At 38.5% G+C, this 24,979-nt stretch overlaps 1 protein-coding gene across 1 annotated transcript in view; it reads left to right on the top strand.

Moving 5' to 3' along the window:
- The window catches only part of NBAS (NBAS subunit of NRZ tethering complex), a 387,713-nt gene that overhangs the window by 126,307 nt on the left and 236,427 nt on the right, over positions 1-24,979 (top strand). The window contains exons 22-25 of the mRNA XM_055254044.2: positions 1,149-1,232; positions 4,771-4,924; positions 11,111-11,296; positions 13,096-13,269. Of these exons, the coding sequence (XP_055110019.2) occupies positions 1,149-1,232; positions 4,771-4,924; positions 11,111-11,296; positions 13,096-13,269 (598 nt within the window). The remainder of the gene's footprint in view (positions 1-1,148; positions 1,233-4,770; positions 4,925-11,110; positions 11,297-13,095; positions 13,270-24,979) is intronic.

Consider the following 24,979-nt stretch of genomic DNA (forward strand, 5'->3'; position numbering starts at 1 on the left):
ACGCCATTCTCCTGCCTCAACCTCCCGAGTAGCTGGGAGGCAGCCACCTCCATGCCTGGCTGATTTTTTGTATTTTTAGTAGAAACGGGGTTTCACTGTGTTAGCTAGGATGGTCTCGATCTCCTGACCTTGTGATCTGCCCGCCTCAGCCTCCCAAAGTGCTGGGATTACAGGTGTGAGCCACCACGCCCGGCCTAAATTTATTCTTATATTATATTCAGTCAGGCCTTATCTTTGCCTCCTGTAGATTTTCTTTCTTGATCATGGCTTACTGCAGTCTCAACCTTTTAGTAGGGCTCAAGCGATCCTCCTACATCAGCTGTCTGAGTGGTTGGGACACTGGGATGACAGGCGTGCCACTACCACACCTGGATAATTTTTAAATTTTTTGTAGAAATGAGGTCCCACTATGTTGCCTAGGCTAGTCTTGAACTCCTGGGCTCAAGCAGTCCTCTCACCTTGGCTTCCTAAAGTGTTGGAATTACAGGTGTGAGCCACCATACCAAGCCTAGATTTTCTTTCTGTTGTTTTTCAGTGATACTTTTGAGCCTGCAGAATCATTCCTTTACTCTATTACCTGTCCTCTAGGTCTGTGCTATCTAATATGGTAGCCACTGGCCACATGTGGCTATTTAAATTTAACTTAATTAAAATTAAATTAAAAATCACTTTCCTAATGTCAGTAACCATATTTTAAGCGCTTATAACCAGTAAGTATTTACATAGCTGGTGGTTGGATAGCACAGATGCAAAACATTTCTGTGATCACAGGAAGTTCTGTTGAAAGCACTGCTCTGGATTGTAAGCTGTTGGGGCAGAAGACCATTTATGTTGGTTTTAACAACATGCACTGCAGGCTTTTGATGAGTATTTTAGAATATGTGAATGAAAACTTACCCATACCATCCTTTAATTACTTGCCAAATTTTTTATTTGTAATTTTTCCTTTTGAGCCATTTTATGATTCAGCAATATGGTATTTTCCATTTACATAGTATATATATAATGTGTATCCTGTACCACTTAAAATACTATAAGCATGAATCTTAGATATTAATGTTATAGAGATGTTATTTGCATTATACTCCTTGTGTGGCTAAGTCATTGAGGTAACGTGAATTTTAAACGCTTATTTTTTTTTTTTTAAGTTTTAACGGTGACTCCCTGATGATTATTCCTTGGCATGAACATAAACACCGAGCTAAAGATTGGTGCGAGGAGTTGGCTTGCAGGTCAGTATGAGCCTGCAGGAGGCATCTTTGTTTCTTTGTGGGATGGGTGAACTGATGACTCTGTGAAAGTGGTGTCTGAGCAATGAAACCTTACTTGATGACACTCCGTAATTTAGAAAGTTTGAGTGAAGTTTTAAAAAACTCCTTTGACTCAGTTATGTTAAAATTTTTTAATGGAAGAATGAAATGCTTCAAAGGAATTATGTTAAAAAATGATGCTTATTACAACAACTGCTTTCATTTTGTGTTATTCCCTTTCAGTCTTTCACATAGAGTGATATTAATTTTTTTATAGTTGTAATTATGGTATATATGCAATTTTGTTCTTGATCAGTTTTAATTTTTATTCTTGTCAGATTTAACTTTGGGAAGCCTCAGAATGTGTAGGCATCCAGTACTGCAGAAGGGGGGTGGGAGAGTCGGTGTGGGGCTGAAAATTCTTCTGAGGAATGTTGGAGTCCCTTTATGGCCTACTCCTCAAAGTCGGGTAAATACTCCTTCACTGTCTCTCCTCTTTTTTTTTTTTTTTTTCCCGTGTGAGACAAGAGGTTTGTGTTTTTTTTGACTCGTGCATTGAGGCAGAGGGCCTCTAAATTGAGCTAGAAAACCTTCAGATTACTGGATATTAGGCACAGCATAGGAGGAGTTGAGTAATTGGTTTGAAAATCTGGGCATTTAGAAAATGTATGACCTGAATGTCCAAACTCTGGTTTCCTTCCCACTCCCTGCTCCCAGATGCAGGCATATTCCCCAAGTAGAAGTTTAGAGAGTTCTTTTCTGTAGAATGAGTAACCTCTGAAAAGAGGTTTCTAGATACTGAGATATGACCCTCAAAAGTTAGTGCACCACAAGGTCATAATGAAGCCAACAAACGAACAGGCTCTGCCGCCCGTGAGAGCTTCCTGGACATCCGAGGTTAGACTCCAGCAGGAACAACGAATGAACAAGAAGGGCAAAACATACGGAAAATGGAACTGAAAGAAAGTGATACCACATACACAAAGAAAACTTTAAAAATTATCATTGATATTACCTGGAGATAAGAGAAGATACTGTATTTGTGAAATATCAGTAGCGTTGTATAAAATAGAAACAGAATTAAGAGAAATTTAGGACATTAAAAATGTGATAGTTGGTACATAAAAATTAGAAGAGTTGGAAGATAAAAGCAAGAAGCTTTCCTAGAAATTAGGTTAAAAATACATAGCTAGAAAATGAGCAGTTATTTAAAAAAACAAGTCTGATATTCAAGTTATAGATGAAAGAGATGTCATGGGTAATAGAGGGGAGGAAATTATAAGAAATAATTCAAGCCTATTGCTTTGAATTGAAGATTATGCATCCTCAGAAGTGTCTGTTACATTACAGCATACCACCATGACCTTCCAGAATATTTGGGATACAGTCTTGTGAAGAGAAAGGCATGTTACGTAAAAGGAGTTAGGAATCAGAATGACCTCAGTCAGGCACCTTAGGAAAAACAGTAGAAACTAGAAAACAATGGAGCAATCCTTTGAAACTTTTAGAGGAGAATATTTTTTTGCTGTAGATTTCTGTATCAGCTAAAATCACAAGTCAGATATGAAGTTAAACACCTAAAGGTTTATAAAATATACTGTTGCTGTTATAATGTCTGTGGTAATTTATAGTGTAGAGTTGAAGGGGAGACTGGGGAGAGTGGAAAGCAAGAAGAGAGCTGGGCCAACAAGCCTGTGTCCTTGCTGGTACTCATGCTTGGGGAGAGGAGGGAGGATGCTGTAGCAAAGGTGACTGAGAAGGGGCAGCCAGAGGGAGGAATGCTTCACGGTGTGACAGCAGACTGACGAGGGGAAAAGGGCATTTCCAAAAGGAGGAGCGGTCAGTTCTGTCAAAGGATGCTGAGGAGGAAATAAATACGCGGAAATGAAAGAGGTATCAGAGGAACTCAGCATTACTGTTGGCCCCTTTTTCTTGCAAAAATAGAGCAGATGTAAGAGATGCCAGGAGGAATGAGTGATGTGCTTCGTGTGGGCAGAGCTGGGGGAAAATCCCTGGAAGAATGTTAAAAACACTGTGAGACTAGTAAGTGAAGGACCATTCCAAATATAGGGAGGTTTTATTGTAGTAGCAGGTATAAGCAAAGTAGGTTGTCTAAGGCATGTGGATAAAATGCCCCAATGTTTACAGGCTGTGTTTCTGCTAATAATTTTAACAAAAATAACAGTAAATAAAATTAAGCACTTCCTTTGTGCCAGGCAGTGCTCTGTTCTTTTGAATTTTCACAACATTCTTGTATAGTGTTTTCCCCATTTAAATAAAAGGAATAAAAGGAATAAATAGGAATAAAGGAGATCTTAGACTAGTTGTAGTTAAGGAATTTGCAGGTTTCACAGCTTTCAGTGATGGAATTGTATGTCTGATTCTATTCTGACTCCAAAGCTCATTGCCTTACAAGAAGAACCATTGTAGCACCAGTCATGTACTACCAGCTTGCTTTAGATGAATGACTATCCCTAATGGAACATAGCATTTTTACATATGCCCATCTGATATTTGTTACTTTCTATTTTTTTTTGTCCTTAACCATGGAAGGCAATTGGCCATGATCATTCTCATTAAAAACTCCTTATAATCTGCAGTCCCCACGAGGTTAGCCCTGTGTATGTTCCTCCAAGATGTGGTTTTTTTTCACATTTGATAGGGAATGGTATAGAGTAGTCTGTGCTGTGCAAATGTCAGTACAGTACTAAGTTGCTGGCACCTAGTAGAGGTATATTATCGACATAAATAAGGTGTATTTCCTCTTATTTTTATGAACATCGAAAACAAGATTTCTTAATTCAAATTCAAATTGGAATCACTCGGGATATTTTCCTAAACTAGGCCTGGCTGGCCAGCACAGGAGATTTTGATTGAGCGGGCCTGTGGTAAGCATCCAGCTGTGTATATTTTGTCAAAGCTTCCCTCGGTGATTTTTGATTTTGTTAATATTTATTTGATTGATTTGTGACATAGCTGTTTTGATGTATTATGCCTTCTGATTTTTTTTTTTTTTTTTTTTTTGAGACGGAGTCTCGCTCTGTCGCCCAGGCTAGAGTGCAGTGGCGCAATCTCGGCTCACTGCAAGCTTCGCCTCCCGGGTTCACGCCATTCTCCTGCCTCAGCCTCTCCGAGTAGCTGGGACTACAGGCGCCCGCCACCGCGCCCGGCTAATTTTTTGTATTTTTAGTAGAGACGGGGTTTCACCGTGGTCTCGATCTCCTGACCTCGTGATCCGCCCGCCTTGGCCTCCCAAAGTGCTGGGATTACAAGCGTGAGCCACCGCGCCCGGCTCCTTCTGATTTTTTTAATCAGGAAAACGGGGGGAAAATAAGCATCCAAAAAAGTCTCATTTATCTTGTAAGGGTGCGTGTGCATGTGATAAGATACACAAACCACATACATGTATGCTCCCTGTCTCTTACTCTCTCCCCATCTCTGTCCCTGTCTTTCTCTCACAAAATTATATGTTTTTCCAACATTCTAGTCAGTTATTAATTGGTCCTTTTGTGCTTCACAGAATGGTTGTTGAGCCGAATCTCCACGATGAAAGTGAATTCTTGTATGCTGCACAGCCTGAGTTACTAAGGTTCAGGACGACCCAGCTTACGGTGGAGAAGGTTGTGGACTGGTATCAGACCAGAGCAGAGGAAATAGAGCATTATGCCCGGCAGGTGAGGGGAAATGGCAGCTGCTGCTCAGTAATGTTAGTGGAACTGCCTTGGATCCTTAGGATTCAGTACACGGAGTCGGGGCTGACAGCAGTGCAGGCATCATATATATAATTGCAAGAGATGAATTGAATATTTATTTCTTTGTTATCCTGTGCATTAGAACATTTTGTGGCTTTTGTTTTGGATTCTTGCAGAGCAGGTGCATACAAGTAACGTTAAAACCTAAGTTGCAAAATGTGGTACATACTGTCCCTTGTTTTCTATATATTTTTCTTAGGCTTAGCACCATATAATTTAAAAGATCGTGTCTACATACAAATTCTTGGTTAATCCACTGTTTTATTGCAGTAATGCAGTTGATTATAACTTTGCCTTTCAGGAACCCTGTTTGAAGTTGTTTCTAATGTTTTCCTGAAGTTCATGCCTAATTTCTCTCAGTTCTTAGACACATTCACAGAGATCCCAAACAGCTGCATTAGAGAAGGATCTGGAAGAGAGAGATGAGGATTATACTGAACCTTAGGGTATCTGAATATTAATCTTGACTCTTCAGCTAATAGACTTTGTGACTCGGACCTATTGCCTGCCTTTTCTGTACCTTGGTTTTCCCGTGGGGTTGGTTCTAGCTAGCAGATGACAATTTCTTTCTTCCACGTTCAGTGTTCACTTTTTACTGCCTGTACTACCATCAGCCTTTGATTTGACAGAAAAGGTGAATCCAGGTGGTCTGGTGAGCGGCAGTACCATGGGAGGTAATATATACCCCTTTGTTTAAATTTCTACTTAGTTGAGATTCAAGTCAATGACAAGTTTTTAAAAAAATTTAAAAATAAATAAATACAATGAATTTCTACTTAGTTTATCTAGCATGGCCCATGTGTTTCCACGTGATAGATTTCTTGAATTTCTGCTTAACCTAATTCCTATTTATAATATTCATAGCATTGAAGATGAATTATTTGCTGAGCTTATTGGGAATATTCTAGACTAAACTCTGGGTGATGGCCAAGAACATTTGTGATTGACATCCTAGTCTATGAAGATGCACTTTTGAAAATGTGTAGAGTCTGAAGAGATAACACAATGAATTGAATCTTTGGAAATAAGCTAGTTCAGTTACTTTAATTCTGTATTTTATAAATAGATAAAGTTCACAGAAAGAAGAATGAACATCTTGCACAGGGATACACAGTGGCAGAGCCAGAGAAAATCTGGGTCCCTGTATAGTCTTTTAAAATAGAATCTGTATAAAAAAAACTGTAAGAAAAATAAATGATCAACTACACGTAGGTTGTTGTAACATGCACCTAGACATTTTTTAAGACTCCAGTGGCACCGTATGACTTATAGGAGTTTTGCAAATATATGTGTTTTGCTGTTATCTCTGGCTGACAAGAAAAATGATTTTGTTAGATGGACAAGTTTTGTTTGAGCCTTTTGTAGTTTACTAGTTGAACTTCTAGATAAAGCTCTTTGAGAATAAGGAGAAAAGTGTGTTTGTGTGTGTACTTATATATACACTAAAAAAAACCTTATTTCTAGGTAGTTTTGTCAGTTGAGCTAGGAATGTGAATTAAAAAATTCATGTCAATAAAAAGTGCTGGGCAATCAGTATCATGAATTTTAAAAGATCATTAATGATTCCCTCAATTTTTGGTGTTTAAGGAAGCTAATCTGAAAAGGCTGCATACTGTATGATTCCAACCATATGACTTTTTGGGAAAGCCAAAACTATGGAGTCAGTGAAAAGATTAGGGCTTACAAGGGGCTAAGGGAGATGGAGGAATGAATGGACAGAGCCCAGAGGAGTTTGAGGGCAGTGAAACTATTCTTCACTGGATACCATAATGGTGGATATGTGTCATTATGCAATTGTCAAAACTCTTGGGATGTACAGCGCTAAGAGTGAATCTGAATGTAAACCGTGGACTTTGGGTGATGATGATGTGTCAGTGCAGGTTCATGGGCCTGGTGGGGGATGTTGACAGTGGGAGAGGTTGTGCAGGAGATATATGGAAATTGTACTTTCAGCTCAATTTTATGGCAAACCTGAAACTGCTCTAAAAAATAAAGTGTATTAAAGGAAAAACCTACAGAGCTTTCTGAAACTTAAATTTGTAAATAACCTAGCAATAACACCTGGACATCTTGAATTCTCTTTTTGAGTAATAAGGGATAATTACAAAGAAAGTAAGGTGATTTTGGAGGACTTCAGTTGGCTTGTATTCTTTCTCTCATTCTTTCATTTATTTTAAAACACTTAGAGGCTTTTTTTTTTGGCTTCATGTTAGGTATTGATGTTTCATGTGGGTTATGCTGTGATCAAAGTGATATCTGACATAGTTTTATCTTTTCATTTTTAGAGACTTAATTGATGTGGGAATTCTTTTTCCTTAGTGCCTTTAGCAAAACTTGTTTGTTGGTTTAGGAAAATGTTTATTGTGGTGAATTTTATCTGGCAAGGGCCTAGGGTATATGATAGAATTCTGTAAGTTGCATTAGAGCCTACTTGCAGTTAAAGTGTCAGTAATTTCATTTTAAAACACTTATACTTTAGTAAGTATTTGGGAAGGCAACAGATTCAAAGCTGATATTAAAAATACTAGTTTGGATCACAAAATTGGTTAGTATATTACAAATTGCTGATGTACTGTGTGTTCAGACTATCACTTGCACAAAACTGTGCTCTATGCATCAAGTTTTCTTAATGCTTTGTGAGAGTTAGTTTGAGATAGAGGTTTTTTTGTTTTTGTTTTTTTAAAAAACTTGCTATAGAGGTAGATGTATTCTTTCAGACTTGAACTTTGTTTTTACTGCTAGGCATTAAGGTAAAAAAACATGTGTCTGTTGAAATGCCGCGAGAGCCCCCATATTTTGCCTCATACTGTACCTCCCTCTACTGTTCCCCCTTTGTATTTACTTGGACCACTCTTTCCAACTGAAAATGCATTTCTTCTTTTTTCGCTTCATCTTCACTTGTCCATCCTTAGGTCTTTGAAGGGTTGTGAGTGGGCCTTTATTATTGCCTGGCATTTTTTCTTAGCATTACATTGCTGCCCCCTCTTCCCCTTCTCCTCTACTCCTTTTACCCCACCACTTCCCTCATCATTCTCAGAACATGATTTGGCTTTGTATTTTATTTGAAAATTTGAGAACTCCATTCCATTTGCACGTGCTCCTTCCAGCTTTTCCCAAGGAAGAGGGCTCTCCTCTTTTGGTCAGAGCCACTTTCTTTCCTTACCTTGCTCTAGATTCCGCATTCCCACCTGCTTAGTGTGGCTTTCTAAACTGTCTGTTTTTTCTGGCTTGTATCTTTTACCTCTCCTTCTTTACTGTGTCTACTCTCTCTGCCCCTCCCCTTTTTGTGGGCATAAAATTCACATCGCTTGTATTTTATAAATAAAAAAACAGAGCCATATTCTCCTTGGCTTCTTTCTTTGCTTTTTATTTCTATCGCAGTTCAGCTCAGAAATAGCCACTCTGGTTTTTGTTTACTCCTCAGTTCCCCAGAGCCTGGCGACTCCCACCGCCCTGCTGAGACCGCACTCGGTAAGGCTGACAGCCCACCTCAGTCTACCTCTTAATGTCACATTCCCTTCATTTGTAGTTTAACATCGTTGCTTTTTGACATTATTCACTGCTTCTTTCTTGTAATTCTTCTTCGGCTTCTGTGATATTATTTAAGGTGTTTCTTGTCGTTGTCTTAACCATTCATTGTACTCTTCTCCTAGGGCTCATGTTCTTTGGCCTGTCCCTTAATTATTCCTATTGGCCAGCGTTCTACTGTTATTACTAGAGGAGAGTCTGCAGTTGTGACTCGTTTAGATCCCTCTCCCCAAATACTGTTCTATGATGTTTGTGCTGACAATTCTCAAATATCATCAGTGGCTGGGCGCGGTGGCTCATGCCTGTAATCCTAGCACGTTGGGAGGCCGAGGAGGGCGGATCATGAGGTCAGGAGATCGAGACCGTCCTGGCTAACATGGTGAAACCCCGTCTCTCCTAAAAATACAAAAAAATTAGCCGGGCGTGGTGGTAGACGCCTGTAGTCCCAGCTACTCGGGAGGCTGAGGCAGGAGAATGGCGTGAACCCAGGAGGCAGAGCTTGCCGTGAGCCGAGATCGTACCACTGCACTCCAGCCTGGGTGACAGAGTGAGACTCTATCTTAAAAAAAAAAAAAAAAAAATCATCGTCAACCAAGTACATGTACTTTGGCACAGAGTTTGTTTTCTTCTTCTTGGACCTACTATTGGGCATCTGTATCAAGATGTCTCATGGCCACCTCAGAAGCAACATGGTCAATATGGAATTAAAAGCCAGGCATGGCATGGTGGCATGTACCTTTAGTCCCACCTACTCTGTTGTGGAGGTGGGAAGATCACTAGAGCCCAGGAGTTCAAGGCTGTAATGTGCTATGACTGCCCTTGTGAATAGCCCACTCCACTCTAACCTGAGCAGTATAGGAAGACCTTGCCTCTAACACACACACATACACACACACACACACACACACAATTTTTACTTTTGATAAATGTACTCTTCTACACACACACACACACATATGTACATGAATATGAATTTCTGCTGTGGATTAGATGAGAAATCATTCTAGACTCCTCTTTACTCAAATTTCTCATCTGCTCTGACCAAATTTCACAAATTCTGTCTGCTTAATTATCTGTTACGTTCTTTCTCTTGTATGTCTTCAGGAACACTGTCATAGTTTAGCCCCTTAATATTTTTGCCCAGTATATTAGAAATATGCAACAAGTATTTACTGTCTGTGAATAAGTGTGTGAACTAATCAGTCAATGAATGGGGAATCAATGTGTTTCTGTCAGAATTTCTCTAATACTGGTAACCGTAATTCTTCTGAGCAGCCTGCCTATGTTTACTCCAGTCCGTTTCCAGTTCATCATGTACATTTCATTCATCAGTCAGTAAATACTTAGTATTCCTTCCAAAGTATAGATCTATTTGTGACATGTCTGTCAGAAATCCTCTGCCTTCCTGATCAGCTGCGTGTTCCTTAGCTTGACACACAGCATTCACGATCCTGCCCGTCCCTCCTACTCTAGCCGTCTTTCTCATTGCTTCCCTTCACACCTTCTTTTCAGTCACGTGGAATTGTACTTTCACAACTCACCATGCATCTCTGCATTCCATGCTGCTCTCCTTCCCATAATTTTCCTTCCTCACGTCACAAATACCCCTTGATTCTTTAGAGTCCATGCTAAGTGTTCCCTCCTCTGGGACCCTCTCAGGCTGGCTAAGTGCTGTCTTCTGTGGGATCTGCATCATACACAGCACTCACCGCACTCTGCTCCGGCCATTGTGGTTGTCTTTTCTTACAAGGCTGAGAGATCTTTGAAGGAAGAGACCTCATCTTACTCAGTTTTGTATTCCTAACACAAATGGTGAATGTGCTTAGCTCATAGTAGGTCCTCATAAATAATTGGGAATAGGAGAGTAAGAAGTAGTGTGAGAGAGAATGGCTTTAGACTACACTAGATCATTTCTGTATCACTCGGAGAATGTATCAGTTCATAAATTTGACCAGGAAATAGCGGGCAAATGGCTGTTTCCTGAGCATCTTCAGGAATATCATTCTGTGTTTTTGTCTTTTGAAGGCTAAATATTTGAATTGAGACTAAGAAAGTGTTTGTACCATAGTTATTCAGCAAATATTTATTGAATGACTTTTATATGGGAGGCAGTGTGAAAGGATAGATACTAAACAGGAGTATAAAAGTAAAACCTTCAAAACAAACATTCTTTTTGGAAGCAGAGTGGTAATAGTAAAAATAAGGTTATTTTGACATTATCATTAGTAGGTATGTGTTTTTTCTCTACTTGTTATGTAAATATAATGTTGTGAGAATTAAAAGAAATATGTAAAGCCACATTGTGAACTGTAACACTCTACAAATTTATAATAGGTTGGTTGTCATTCTCTTATCTTCCGTATTTCTTGCTGATTGTTTGATTTCTTTGAAACAGTTTGATGCTGATGTATTTGATAAAGGACTCTGATGTTTTTGCAGTAAATAAAAAACATATGTTACTGGTAATGCAATTTTATAAAAAATGATTATAAGAATTAGATTCTGTACTGGAGACTTTTACTTTAGAATGGATGAGAAATATATGATACTCAGGAACTTATTGTTGTTTTTCAATTTTAGGTGGACTGTGCATTGTCACTTATTCGACTTGGGATGGAGCGGAATATTCCTGGTTTGCTGGTTCTCTGTGATAATTTGGTTACTCTGGAAACATTGGTTTATGAAACCAGGTGTGACGTAACTCTAACCCTGAAAGAACTCCAGCAGATGAAAGACATTGAAAAACTAAGATTACTGATGAATAGTGTAGGTTTTATTTTAACTTCCTTTTTAAATATTTTAAAGCATTTTCTATGCGCTTTGATACATATGTGTCTCAAACCAAAGATGAAATGTTCTACAGACCTGAGAAGTCAGTAAATAAAGATTGACTTTTTTCACAGTAAAATATTATGCATAACTTACTGAACACATATAAAACTATTTTGTTTGTGTTTATACCTTGCTTGCCCTTTACTCAGACCCATCCATATAACTTGTTTTTTCCCTTCTAGTTAGGTGTATTTCTAAACTAGCTAGTGATTCTAGTAATCCTGTGTTTAACCTTTCACTTTGTTAAAATTCCCAATTACTTATATATTTCAAGGACTGGAAAAAAGTATCAGGGTTAAGAGGACCGGGTGGTTGTTTGAAGAAAACATCTTGGCTTCAGGGTTAGTGTGTTTAAGAGAATTTTCCCAGTGATTCTTAGATCATTCTGTGCTTTATCCTCAAAATTAGAACCTTATTTGTACTCTGGCCACTGAGTCAACAGGCAAGAAGGATGGTGCTGTGGAGGTGGTAGCTGCCAACACTCTTTCTAGTCTTTTGCTCGTTGGCAGCTTAGGTTGAATGGTCCAGAAGAAGGGGCGGAGTCACAACTGCATGATAGGTTCTTTTCGCTCCCTGGACTCTTTTTTTCTCCTTCCCTTCCACATTTTCCCCCACCTTATATTTATCTTCCTTTTTTTTTTTTTTCTTTTTTCAGATGGAGTCTCACTCTGTGGCCCAGGCTGGAGTGCAGTGGCGCGATCTTGGCTCACTGTAACCTCCGTCTCCTGGGTTCAAGCGATTCTCCTGCCTCAGCTTCCTGAGTAGCTGGGATTACAGGTGCCTGCTACCACACCAGGCTAATTTTTGCATTTTTAGTAGAGATGGGGTTTCACCATGTTGGCCAGACACTGGTCTTGAACTCCTGACCTCAGGCGATCCACCTGCCTAGGCCTCCCAAAGTGCTGGGATGATAGGCGTGAGCCACCTCACCCGGCTTATCTTCGTTTTGTCTCTCCCTCTGTCTTTACTTTCCTGTTATCTCATTAGTTTCTTTTCCTGATAATCTACCTAATTAAAATTAATTTGTGTTATATGTTGACTCCTCTTAAGAGCTTTAGGTGTATCTTTTGGGGGATAATTAAGAGAAATGATTGTGTAATTTTAGGGATAATGAGTAAAACTATCTCTGTCATTTGGAATTTTGTAAAGGTGGTTGTAGAGGGGCAAAACAAAGAGGAAGAGGAAAAAGAAGGGAGAGATTCCTGACTTTTATAGATGAAACCCTATTTTTTAGTGGCCCCTATTTTAGAACCTGTGCTTATTTGTATATCTCTGTCTTTCTACTTTTTTCGTTCGCTCTTTGTTCACTCTTTGTTGCTCTAAGGTCTCCTTTTCTGTCTGTCTCTGCCTCTTTTTATTCTCTCTCTCTCTCTTTTTGCATATGCCTTCTCTTTGCTCTGGACGACCTCATGACTGAGTTGTAATAGCAGCATGTTGGTTATCTAGAGCTGAGCTTAGGCTCTTTGGGACCCCATATTGCTTATGATGTAAAGAGATGAGCCATAGTGATATTTTTGCTGTCAGCTCTACTAGCCCCAGTAGCAGGTGATTCATTTGCCTGCTACCTGTCAATCCACATGTGAGTGGTGAACTGGACTGTGTGTTTTAGAGTGTTGGGTTTGCACTGTTTAATATCAGTCTGAGGACCTGTAAGCTTTAGAACTTGCTGTCTAATATAATAAGGCATTTAGTTTAACTTCATTCTTGTCTGTTTTGCTCGATTGTACTTTCAGTGTTCTGAGGACAAATATGTGACTAGTGCCTACCAGTGGATGGTTCCCTTTCTTCATCGTTGTGAGAAACAGTCACCTGGTGTGGCTAATGAGCTATTAAAAGAATATTTAGTAACTTTAGCTAAAGGGGACTTAAAATTTCCCCTGAAGATATTTCAGCATTCCAAACCAGATGTAAGTAGAAACTAACTTCTTAAAATTCTGTGCACTTTTTCCCCTAGAGTATTAGGTTTTATTTATACAATTTTTATGGTAGGCTTTGCAGATAATTTCCCTTTAAACAGAAAAATGATTGTCATTTTATTGTTTAAAAAGTTTTAACAGCATAGTCAAAAGTTTGTAAAATTGTGTTTATTTTGATTGATTTCATTCCAAAGTTTGTTTGCCATCTACTATATTTAAGAAGCTGGCAATACCAAGAAGACTAATAGTTGGCAAATATTGAATTCTTCTATACATGACTTTCCCAGTGTTACCTCATTTAATCCTTATAACAATCCTATGGCGTAGATACTTTTATTATCTTAATATTACAAGAAATGAAAATTGTGATATAAAGTGAATAGGGTAATTGCCCAGGGTTACACAGTAAGTAGAGAAACCAGGATTAAAACATATATTCTAATTCCACAACTGTGTCCTTAACCAGTACACTTTTTCCTACCACAAACAGGAAAAGAGGTTTCTGCCCTCGAGGACCTTCACAATATTTGTGCAAATTCTTAAGTTCTCATAAGACATGTTGTAATTATTCTTTTTTTCTTTTTTTAAGACAGAGTCTCGCTCTGTCGGCCAGGCTGGAGTGCAGTGGCATGATCTTGGCTCACTGCAACCTCCGTCTTCCGGGCTCAAGCAGTTCTCCTGCCTCAGCCTTCCGAGTAGCTGGGATTACAGGTGTGTGCCACCATGCCTGGCAAATTTTTGTATTTTTAGTAGAGACAGAGTTTCACCATGTTGGCCAGGCTGGTCTCGAACTCCTGACCTCAGGTGATCCGCCTGCCTCGGCCTCCCAAAGTGCTGGGATTACAGGCGTGAGCCACTGTGCACAGCCGACATTTTGTAATTATTCTTAATAATTCTTATATTTGCTTACAATTACTATATGTATAGCTTTGTATTTCTAAAGGGTACAAATGATTGTTCATATTTCCTGGTAGTACAGTCATTTTGTTAAGTGTAGTATACTTTGGCAATATCAGAAACCTAAAAATTTAGCCATCGATCAAATATCCTGTTTCAAGAGATAATGTCCCCCTTTCCGTTGGAGGGTATGCAAGCAAGTTGGCAGAGCCACAGAAGGCGCTGACTTTGTAGTGAGGTTCAAAACATTAGATTGGGGTTCAAGTGGAAGCCCCATGTAGGGCTCGTTCCAATTCTAAATTCTGGCTGGGAGTATTTCCTTGCACCAGCCTTCATTAGTAATGTCTGGTAAGATACATGGTCATGGACCAGTATAATCAAAATAGAAAGGAATACATTGCTTAGTTAATCTATGTTTTGGTTTCTGAAAGGGTGGTCTTTCAGAAATATATCTGTTCATTGGCTATTTAAAATTTTCTATCTTCTCATAAGCAGTTTGCTCTTAGTAATCCGATTTTAAGTTTGGGGTGGCGAGGTCAGGGTGGGTTGCTTGTGGCAGCAGAATACTTTGTGAGAAGCAAGATGGACTGAATATGAATGTTTTATAAGGAAGAAAGAAGTGACTTTAAATTCTTTCCAGTAATCCTGTGTGTTATACTTCCATAAATCTTTTGTATATAGTCAGCTTTCTGTTGTTTTTACTTGGCAATTTAGCGTGTGGCTTTTGAATAAAACATACAGCCATTTGCCTTTGTTAAAACATGTGAATCTCAAAGCAGAAAACAGTGATGTTGTTGGGCTCTTCCTTTCCATCCCAGCTTCTGTATTTCTCTCAGTGTTGTCTTCCTACAACATACATGTGATCATGTCATGAGCTGTGGAAAGTTTTCAGTGACTGACCATTGCTGACAGGTAAATGTTGGGTTCTCTAGAGTGGCTTGGAAGATTCTTTGCTGTCTGCTTCCTGTCTACTTTAGCTTTATTTCGCTCCATGCATGCACTAGGATACTCACATGGAACTTCTTAACTCCTCCCCTGTCTGGTTCACTCATGGCCCTCCGTGTATTACAGACTGTTTCCTTTGTTTGGAGTAGTGATCCCGTTTCCTTCACTTAACAAATACCTGCCTATCCTTCAAGGTCCTGCTAAGATTCTCTCTGCTATGAAACCTTCTGTTACTTCTCTGTCTTCATACTCTGTCTCTATTATAGCTCTTATCATACTGTGCTGTATTTATTTGCTTACGTGTTTCTCTCTCTCTCCCTTTGCTTCCTGTATATATCTTCTAGATCTTATTTATCTCCTTATTACCAGAGAATTGCACGGTGCCTAGTAGAGAGCAATTGTCAGCAAATTTTGGCAGGGAAGTGAATAAATAAATGAATGATTGAAACTGGTGTCAATATAAAAAATATAGCAAGACAAATCTCTAAATGAAAATATTTTATTTGAGAGCAATATTCAAGAAGTGGGACTGCAATTCAAGACATACATACAGACCAAAGTGGCTTCCAGTATGTGTGGAGAATAAAGGAATAGGTTAGGGTTTACTGGGGAAAGAGGAGGTTATGCAAGTTGTTTTGAAAAGAAATCTTACTGGTGCTGGCAGTGTCTTACAAGAGCTGGTGAGTCTGACTGGCAAGCGTCAGTTGTAGTAAGATAGGGCTTTGTAATCTTGGAGTTACGGTTAGGCTCTTGTAGTTTTGGATTGGGCTTGAGATAGTTTTTGAAATAGGCAAGTGTTTAAGTAGAAGTAATTAGCTGTCCTTGTGTGATTCGTGTAGTCAGCTGTGGTTTGGAAAAATTTTTTGTGATAGTTACCTGTTATTAGGCAAATGATGTGTCATGGCTCTCCCCAGCTCCATTTGCCAGGGTTTGACACAGTGACTTCTACTGTGATTCTTTTTTTTTTTTTTTTTTTTTTTTTTTTTTTGAGACGGAGTCTTGCTCTTTCACCCAGGCTGGAGTGCAGTGGCGCGATCTCGGCTCACTGCAAGCTCCGCCTCCCGGGTTCACGCCATTCTCCTGCCTCAGCCTCTCCGAGTAGCTGGGACTACAGGCACCCACCACCACGCCCGGCTAATTTTTTGTATTTTTAGTAGAGATGGGGTTTCACCGTGGTCTCGATCTCCTGACCTCGTGATCCGCCCGCCTCGGCCTCCCAAAGTGCTGGGATTACAAGCGTGAGCCACCACGCCCGGCCTCTATTGTGATTCTTACAAATTTCACACTGGATTTTATTATGATGCTTTATATCACTTGATTACATTTGTTTGCTTTACTAAAATTGTGCGGGCAGCCTTGTTTGTGTTTTACTTGATTATTTACAAAAAGAATGCACCTCAGAGCTTCCATGAATCATGCACAAAGTATTTTTAGTAATGTAATAGGTGCAGTTATTTCTGTATCAGATAGGATAGACTAAGTTATGTTACATTAACAAGTGACATCTATAGCTTAGTAGCTTACGACTGCGAACAGTTATTTCTCACAAGTGTCATGTCAGCTGTGGTTGGCCTCTGCTGTGTCTCATGTCTTATTCATCTGGGGACTCAGGAAGAAAGACCAGTCCCCTTTTCTGTCTTATGGCACAGGAAAAAGAACAAAGTAGAACCACACAGTGGCTCACAAAACTTCAGTCCAAATGTGGCTTAGGTTACTTCTTCACATTTCACAGGTCAAAGAACGTCTCATGGGCAAGCTTGATGTGAATGGGGCAGGGAAGAATAATCCTCTCAAAGGAAGAGAGGAGCAAATACTTGGGAAAGATAATGAAGTTGACCAGAGTCATAATGATAAAGAAATGGATCTTGAGACTTAGCCCAGTGCTACCACTACACTTGGCTGCCACATTTGTCTTTGAAGCCATCTCATATGCCTCAAACCTTCCTCTTTTTAAAAATAGTATCTTAAAGCACTCCTTTCTGAATTTAAGCCATTATTCTTTGCTTGGATTCCTCCTTGGAAAGTGAAACTTGGGAAGAAACTTGGGCTAGTCCTAGATAGGGGTAACTGGGGGACAGAAGCTTCTGCCTTCTCATATTGTTCTGACTTCTAAACTAGTAATTTTTGAGTGTATCTGTGCCTCACAACCATGTGCATTTTTTCTTAGCATTTTCTATGCTCAATCCAGATATAATGGATTAGAAATTAGCGGAAGCATCCTGGAGTATGCGTTTGACAATTTATTCTGTGATTTTGATGGAAAACTGGGAACAACTGTCTTTAATGTCCACTCTTCTTTTAACAAATAGGACTTCACTAGGGATCATAACTTTGTTAGGTGCCATCTTTTTTGTTCACTTCTGATTACATATGTCAGTGAGTGATTTTAGTTTGAAAATGACCTTTTCTAATTTAATGCTTACTGTGGAATATTTAGAAAACTCAAAAAACATAAAGATGAATATAAATTTTTGTAGCTGGCAATATCATTGACTAGAAATTCTAAAAATCTTACCACTAAAATATTTAGAAGTACTTATTAAAATGTTAATTTTTAAAAATCTGCTTACCTGCATAGTTGAACTTTTAGGAGAACAAGGGAAATTTGTACCAGGCAAAAGTGAAGAGAGAGGTAGAAGTTAGAGAAATACTCATTAGAAGGAGGGAGTGGCTACTTGGGATGGGGATTGTGGTCTTGAAAGCTGTAGAGGAGTGACTTTTAATACCTGTCTTGAGATAGAAGGTGAAGTCTTTAAAATGATGAGTCAGAAGTCAGACTTCTGGTAGATCATGAGTGACCTGGTCAGCTGACCCTGGAGCTGATTTAGGGCTTTTGCCTCAGCTTCAGAGTCACCACAGCCATGGCCAGTTGGTTGGCCCCAGCAGCTGCTATAGGCTGAGAAGCCATCCACTGAGGAGGGGTACCAAGCAAAAGAACAGGAGGAGGAAGCAGGCCAGTGCCGTAGCTCAGGCTGAAATTGAACAGTACTGCCCGCAGAGGGAGAAAGTGTTCAAGGCCAAGGAAGCTGCAGCACTGGGATACTGTGGAACTGCAGGAGACCCATGAGAAGATGCCCATCTTCCAGACCTACTTCTAGCAGAACTGGGATGAAGTCTTGGACAACCTTTGCCATATTGGCTAGAAATCCATGGAAACTTCCAGAAGAAAGGAGCACCTGTTTCATGGACTGGCATTTTAGATGCCCCCATGGAATATGAAGCTTTAGCAAAGCTCAAGTTATGTTCTTGTGAAAAGGCCTTAAATTATTTCTGTATACTCTACAGTAGGTGTTTTAATTTTTTGAAGGTAGCAAATCTGGCTTCTTTGTACAGACTTAGAACTTATGCAAAGATTTTATCTTTTTCCCTTGTTAGAAATTTAATGAGCACATGTTGTCTGTTTTCCTATGCCTTTTAGTCAAGTACACATGTATCAGTGTTGACTTTTTCTTTCTTAGATCTAGTAAAAAGAAATCCACTTCTTTGAAGAATAAAAGGGATGAAATAATTTTTTTTTGCCCTAACACTTTCTTGAAGGTCATGGGCTTTATGAAAAAGTATTAAATAGTTACTTGAACCTGTGAGAAGTTGCAGCAAGCCTTAAAGTAGTTTATTCTTGCTAACGGTTAGAATAATGAATACTTGTGAATTGTTTGGGCTACATTTAGTTTCTCTTAATCAAAATCACCAGATGACAGAATTCACAAACTTTCTACATGTTATTACTTGGTATACTGATACTCATTTAAAATTAAAGATTTTTTGTCATGCAGAAAATAAAAGAAAAAGAAGAAATAAGACTTCTATGTAATGCCATGGCTCTTTAAAAGATGCATTGTCAATAATGTAGAGTAGGAAACTGCTTATCCATTGGCACATGAAGGTAGCAGAGGAGCATGACTCCCTGGGTATGTATTCTGGATTCGAGGGGAGTGGGGAATGTGGGGGCAGGGAGTTTCTTTCTGAGCAGTCAAACAACAGGCTTGCCTAACATGAATTTGTGCTTTCAATTAGTACTCCTCTGTGACCTGTGATAAAACTGGACATGGGCTGGTGATACCTAGTTTGCTCGGTAGTAGCAAAAGCAAAACCTCTCTGAAGGACTCACTTTAATCTAGATTGTACAAGATTCTTATAGATAAAGCTTTGATGAAGATGAGGTTACAATCCAACTTTGTAAAACACAAAAGGAAACTAAACTTTGAGCAAAACTCAGTGGCAGGCCTTGTTCCCCTTCCCGTCTGGTAATAGATGATCAGATGCAGGCTATAAAATGAATATTTTAAATATTTAGGATATGAGAAAGAAATAAAGACGAGATAGGAAGGAGAAATTGTGAAAAAAGAAAAGTAAGATTTGAAAAAGAAGCACATAGAACTTCTAGATTTGAAACTATAGTAATAAAAGCAAAACATTAAATGGATGGATTCAAAAGAATTTTGGCTACAATTTAAGACAGAATTGAAATCTTGAAGATAATTTAAGAAATTTTCTGGATTGTTACACATGAAGGTGAAGAAATGAAAAATATACAGGGTTAAAAGACATCGAGGATAGAGAGAGCAGGTCTGACATAAGAGTAATAAGCATTCCGGGAAGAGAGACTAGAGATGACAATAAGCAGGCAGTATTCAATGTGGGACTTTCCCAAAATCAATGAAAGATACGAGGTGCATTCAGATCTTGAGGAGGATAAGTGAAATACAGTTCAGCCTATATTTAGATGCACGCTAATAGAATTTAAGGATAACACGGGCACAGAGAGAATCTTAAAAGTGGCCTGGGATTAAACAAAAGTTACAGTCAAAGGAAACCCATAAATCTGAAAGCAGACTTCTTAAGAACAATGGATACCAGAAGACAATGAAATAATATATGTGTGTTAAATGTCAAGGAAAATTAACCTTGATATTTAAGTCAACCTAATAGTTAATGATAGCCAGTATTTACTTGATGCTTTTAAAAAAACTTTTTGTAGGGATGGTGTCTTGCTACGTTGCCTAGGCTGGTCTCTGGATCTCCTGGCCTCAAGCAGTCCTCCCAGCTCAGCCTCCCAAAGCACTAGGATTACAGGCATGAGCCACAGTGCCTGGCTACTTAATGCTTTTTCTTTGGTAGTTATGTTTTAAATATTTCACGTGTATTAACTCATTTAATTTTTATGACTATATAGCTATCGTTCGCATTTTATAGATTCAGAGAAAGCAGAGTAGTTAATTAGCTTGCACACATTATATGTTTCTTATTTACTGATGTATTAGGGATTTAAGCCTAAGTAGTATGACTTCAAAACCTTTAAGCCACATAGTATACTGCATTTCTAACCCAGGATATTTTACTTAGAGACACTACCATTCAAATGTGAATGTAAAAAAGACTTTTTAAAGATAAATGAAAACTGAGAGAGTTTATCATTTACACACCCATCCTGAAAGAATTATTCAAGGATGTACTTCATGAAGAAGGAAATGATATACAAAAAGAAAGTAGTGAGATATAAGAGGGAATGATAAAGAGTGGGGAAAAAAATCATACTTAGGAAACAGTAAATATGAGAAAAACATAAAGCATTCAGTATATAAATTAATAATAATGAAAAAGTATGGGAAGTATTAAAAGCAAGGTGAACAATAGTAAGAAGGGAGTTTTAGTATCAGAGTTAAAATGACCAGAGGATCTGAATTGTTCAGGTGTTGGATGATGATAATCTTAACCAGACTTTGAATAGTCAAGTATGCATATTACTTTATTATATTTTTATTCTGAAGTATAGCACATGTGGTAGGTAGAATAATGGCCTCCCAAAATGTCCATGTCCTAATTCCTGAACCTATGAAGATGTTACCTTACCTGGCAAAAGGGGCTTTGCAGGTTGGATTAAACTAAGGGCTTTTAGATGGCAAAGCTATCCTGAATTATCCAGGTGGATCCAGTCCTTAAAGGTAGCAGATCTTTCCGGCTGTGGTCAGGATGCTATAGAATTGTCAGATTGTTGCTGTCTTTGAAGATAGAGAAAGGGGCCATGAGACAAGTAGTGTGGGCACCCTCTAGAAGCTGGAAAAGGTAAGGAAGTGGGTTCTCTCCTAGAGCATCTGAAGGAACACATTTATTTGCTGACAACTGAATTTTAGCTCAGTCAGGTCCATTTTGGTTTCTGACCTACAGAACTGTAAGAGGATAAATTCGTGTTAGGTCACCAAGTTTGTGGTAATTTATTATGTCAGCATAGAAAACTAATATGGCATAAATACAGAAAACTACAAATAATGTATAAGGCTAGACATTTTTCTAAAGAGAATACCTGTGTAATTGCCATTGAGGGTTTTAAAAAAAATTTTACTCATTCTGCTGTGTACATAGTAGCATCTCCTTGTGGTTTAATTTGCAGCACTGTGATATGGAAATTATCCTTTGCCAGTTACCCATGTGGCAAATAATCTCCACTCTCTTTGCCATTTTATTCTCTGAGTAGTGAAGTCACTGTCATCTGATCAGGGATTGAGCGGTTTTAAGTTTCAAAAAGACTCTCCTATTTCCAGTTCTCCCTTATTCCTAGGGTGTAGTCCTCCAGAAAGTATCAGAAGTATCGGGTGATAACTAGGGCTCTCTCCTTGGCAGCTCCTGGACTCCTGTCCCAGCAAGATATGTTTGTGGAGGGCATACTTAACCCCGTAAACTTTTGGCTGCAATTTTCTGTGTGCTTCCTCTTGGTCTACGGTCCTCAGGAATTGAAAAGTACCTCTCAAGCTGTGCTATTCAAAATGGTAGCCGCTAACCACATATGGATATAAATCCAAATCTAATAAAATTTTAAAAACTTACTTAGTCTCACTAGCTTTCCATATGTTGGGATGCATGTCATTCCCAATATTTTTGCAATTACAAGCAGTGCTTCAATGAATAACCTTGTCCATATGTATTTTTATGTTATTGGTGTATTTTCAGTGTATATTCCTGGAAGGAGACTGCTAGGTTTAAAAAGGCAAGAGTTGCCTTGATATAGCCAAATTTTTCTTTAGTAAGATTGTTCTAATTTACATTCCCACCAACCAAGTAGGAGTATGCCCGTTTCTCCACAATTTTGCCAACAGAATTTGTTGTCATATTTTAAAATTTGTGCCAATGTGATAGGTGAGAAATGGTATTTCAGTGTTGTTTCAGTTTGCGCTTTTCTAATTAAGAGTTTTAACATTTTCCGGTATGTTAGATAGGCATTATCTCTCTTTTGTGAATTTATTCCTGTCCTTACTCCATTCTTCGCTAGGGTTTTTGTTCCTTTGTACCTTAATTTTTAGAAATTCTTACATATTCGTGTAACTAACCCTTTGTCTATGGCATATGTTGTGAATATTTCTCCAGTTGGTCAGTTGTCTTTTGACTTTGTTTATTGTGTCATACAATGTTTTCATTTTTTAATTTTTGTGTAGTCAAATTGTTCGATCCTTTACTGCCTCTGTCTTTTGAGTAATGGTTGGAAAGCCTTTTCATACTCAGAGTTAAGGAAGAATTCTCTCACAAATTCTTCTAGTACTTGCATGGTTTTATTTTTCTCCTCCCAATTTATTTGGAGTTTATTCTTTTGTATTGTGAGACATGGATCTGATTTTATTTTCCCAAATGACCACGTAATTGTTCCAGCATCATTTATTAGAAAGTTTATCTTTACTCTAGTGATTTGAAATGCCACCTTTGTCATATACCTAACTTTCCATCTGTACATGGGTTTAATTCTAGAATTTCTGTATTCTACTGGTCTGTCTGTTCATGCACTAGTACTTCATGATTTTAATTATAGAGATTTTAGTGTGTTTTAATGTCTGAGGAGGTAGTATTCCTCTGTGGGTTTTTTTCCCCATGTTTTTTGTTTTTGTTTTTTTACATGTTATTGTATATTTGTTTTTCTATCTGAACTTTAGTACCAGTTTGTCTGCTTTCATAAAATCGCTTATTGGTATTTTATTGTGATTGCCTGGAATTTGTACATTAACTTAGGGAAACCGGTATTTGTATAATGTTCAGTCATCTTATCCAATAATAGGGGATGCTGTTCTATTAGTTTATGTATTCTTAAATCTCTTTTAGGATTGCTTGAAAATTTTCCTCTTAGGTGTTTTGCACATTTTTTGTTAAATTTATTCCTAAGTTTTAAGTTTTCTCTGTTTATACTATCTACCCTCATTTCCTCTATTTAATGTTTGTGTATATAAAAGCTATTTGTATGTTAATTTTGTATTCTGCTACTTCACTGATTTCTTTGATTGCTTGATTCTTTGGGATTTTCCAGGTATCCTATCTTATCTGTGTTCGTTTCTAGTTGTATATAGTGCATAATTTTAAGATTTTTTAGAAATTACTATTCTTTTGCATTTTACCTTGCTATGCGGTATGGGTGATAATCTGCTGCCTATGGTGTGGAAGACTCATTTCGTTGACTTCTTAGGAAGTCCCAGATGGGCTGTCCTCTTTTAGCTTGAGAAAGGGCAAACGACAGTATAAAAGTGACAACTGAGATAATAGGGAAGGAATGATGAAAAAAAAGTGTGTCTTAGACTATATGAAGTTAGGCGTCTTATAGGGATTCTAACAGGGAAAGATTGAAAAATGTCTTTTAAATTTGAACAGTATGTTTCATGTACACAATAGATTATATTTTAAAAGATTTGCAGAATGGCATAAGAAGAGTAAAGAAATGTGCCATAGGAATACAGAGAGAAAAGGGTATCTATGTATGAGAGTAGTATAAGGACTTATTCACTGGACTCGCAACTATTGAGCATACTCCAGGACTGTAGAAATCTGGGAAAGCTGAATTTAAGTCAAAGTCAAATGGAGATAATACTGGATTATTGGATAGGTTTTAGACATGGCAAGACACATCTTCTTGAGAAGACACTCCCGGTAGGAGAAGACATTCCCGGTAGGAGAAGACTAAAACAAGGAGACATAATCAGGTTAACATCATGTTTAGGTAAATGCAAGTAATTTAATTTGAGTGAAATAAAACTTAATGTAGAAGGGTAAGTGGTTCATGGGAGCAGGCCATAGAGGCGTTTAAGTGGAAGGCAAAGGGTTTATTCTTTACCTTTCATATTGAAGGACTGTAAAAGGATTCTCAGCGTAAGGTTTGAACATGTGTAATGAAATATGGACTCAAGGACATTGAACTTAAAAGTGGTTCTTTAGGGCCGGGCACAGTGGCTCACGCCTGTAAACCCAGCATTTTGGGAGCCCAAGGTGGGTGAATCACCTTAGGTCAAGAGTTGGAGACCAGCCTGGCCAACATGGCAAAAGTCCGTCTCTACTAAAAATACAAAAATTAGCCAGATATGATTGTGGGTGCCTGTAATCCCAGCTACTCAGGAGGCCGAGGCAGGACAATCGCTTGGACCTGGGAGGTGGAGGTTGCAGTGAGCCGAGATTGCACCACTGCACTTGAGCCTGGGTGACACAGCGAGACTCTGTCTCAAAAAAAAAAATAAAAAAATGAAAAAATAATTAAAGTGGTTCTTTAATGTCTCACAGAGGGAAGGATAGGAAGTGGGGAGAACAAGTAAGACATCAAGGACTTTGGCTTTTATTTCAAATGGTTTCCCAAATTGTTCCTTGACTGAAATTGGTTTCAGTGTTTTTATCTTCCAGGCATGTTTTCTTACCATATATGAGTGTTTTATCGCCATATCTTCTCTCAGTTTCTTTCATTCTTCCTGAATGCAGGATTGTGAAAGCCTGTCTTGCTTAGTTTAGGCTCTGGAGCCAATTGCCTGGTTTGAATCCTGGCTTTACCACTTATTAGCTCTGTGGGTTCAGGCAAATTATTTGACCTCTTAGGGTATTTGTTTTTCATTTACGTATAAAGAGA

Source organism: Symphalangus syndactylus, chromosome 18, assembly GCF_028878055.3.
Source record: "Symphalangus syndactylus isolate Jambi chromosome 18, NHGRI_mSymSyn1-v2.1_pri, whole genome shotgun sequence".
In the NCBI taxonomy this organism is placed as follows: Eukaryota; Metazoa; Chordata; class Mammalia; order Primates; family Hylobatidae; genus Symphalangus; species Symphalangus syndactylus.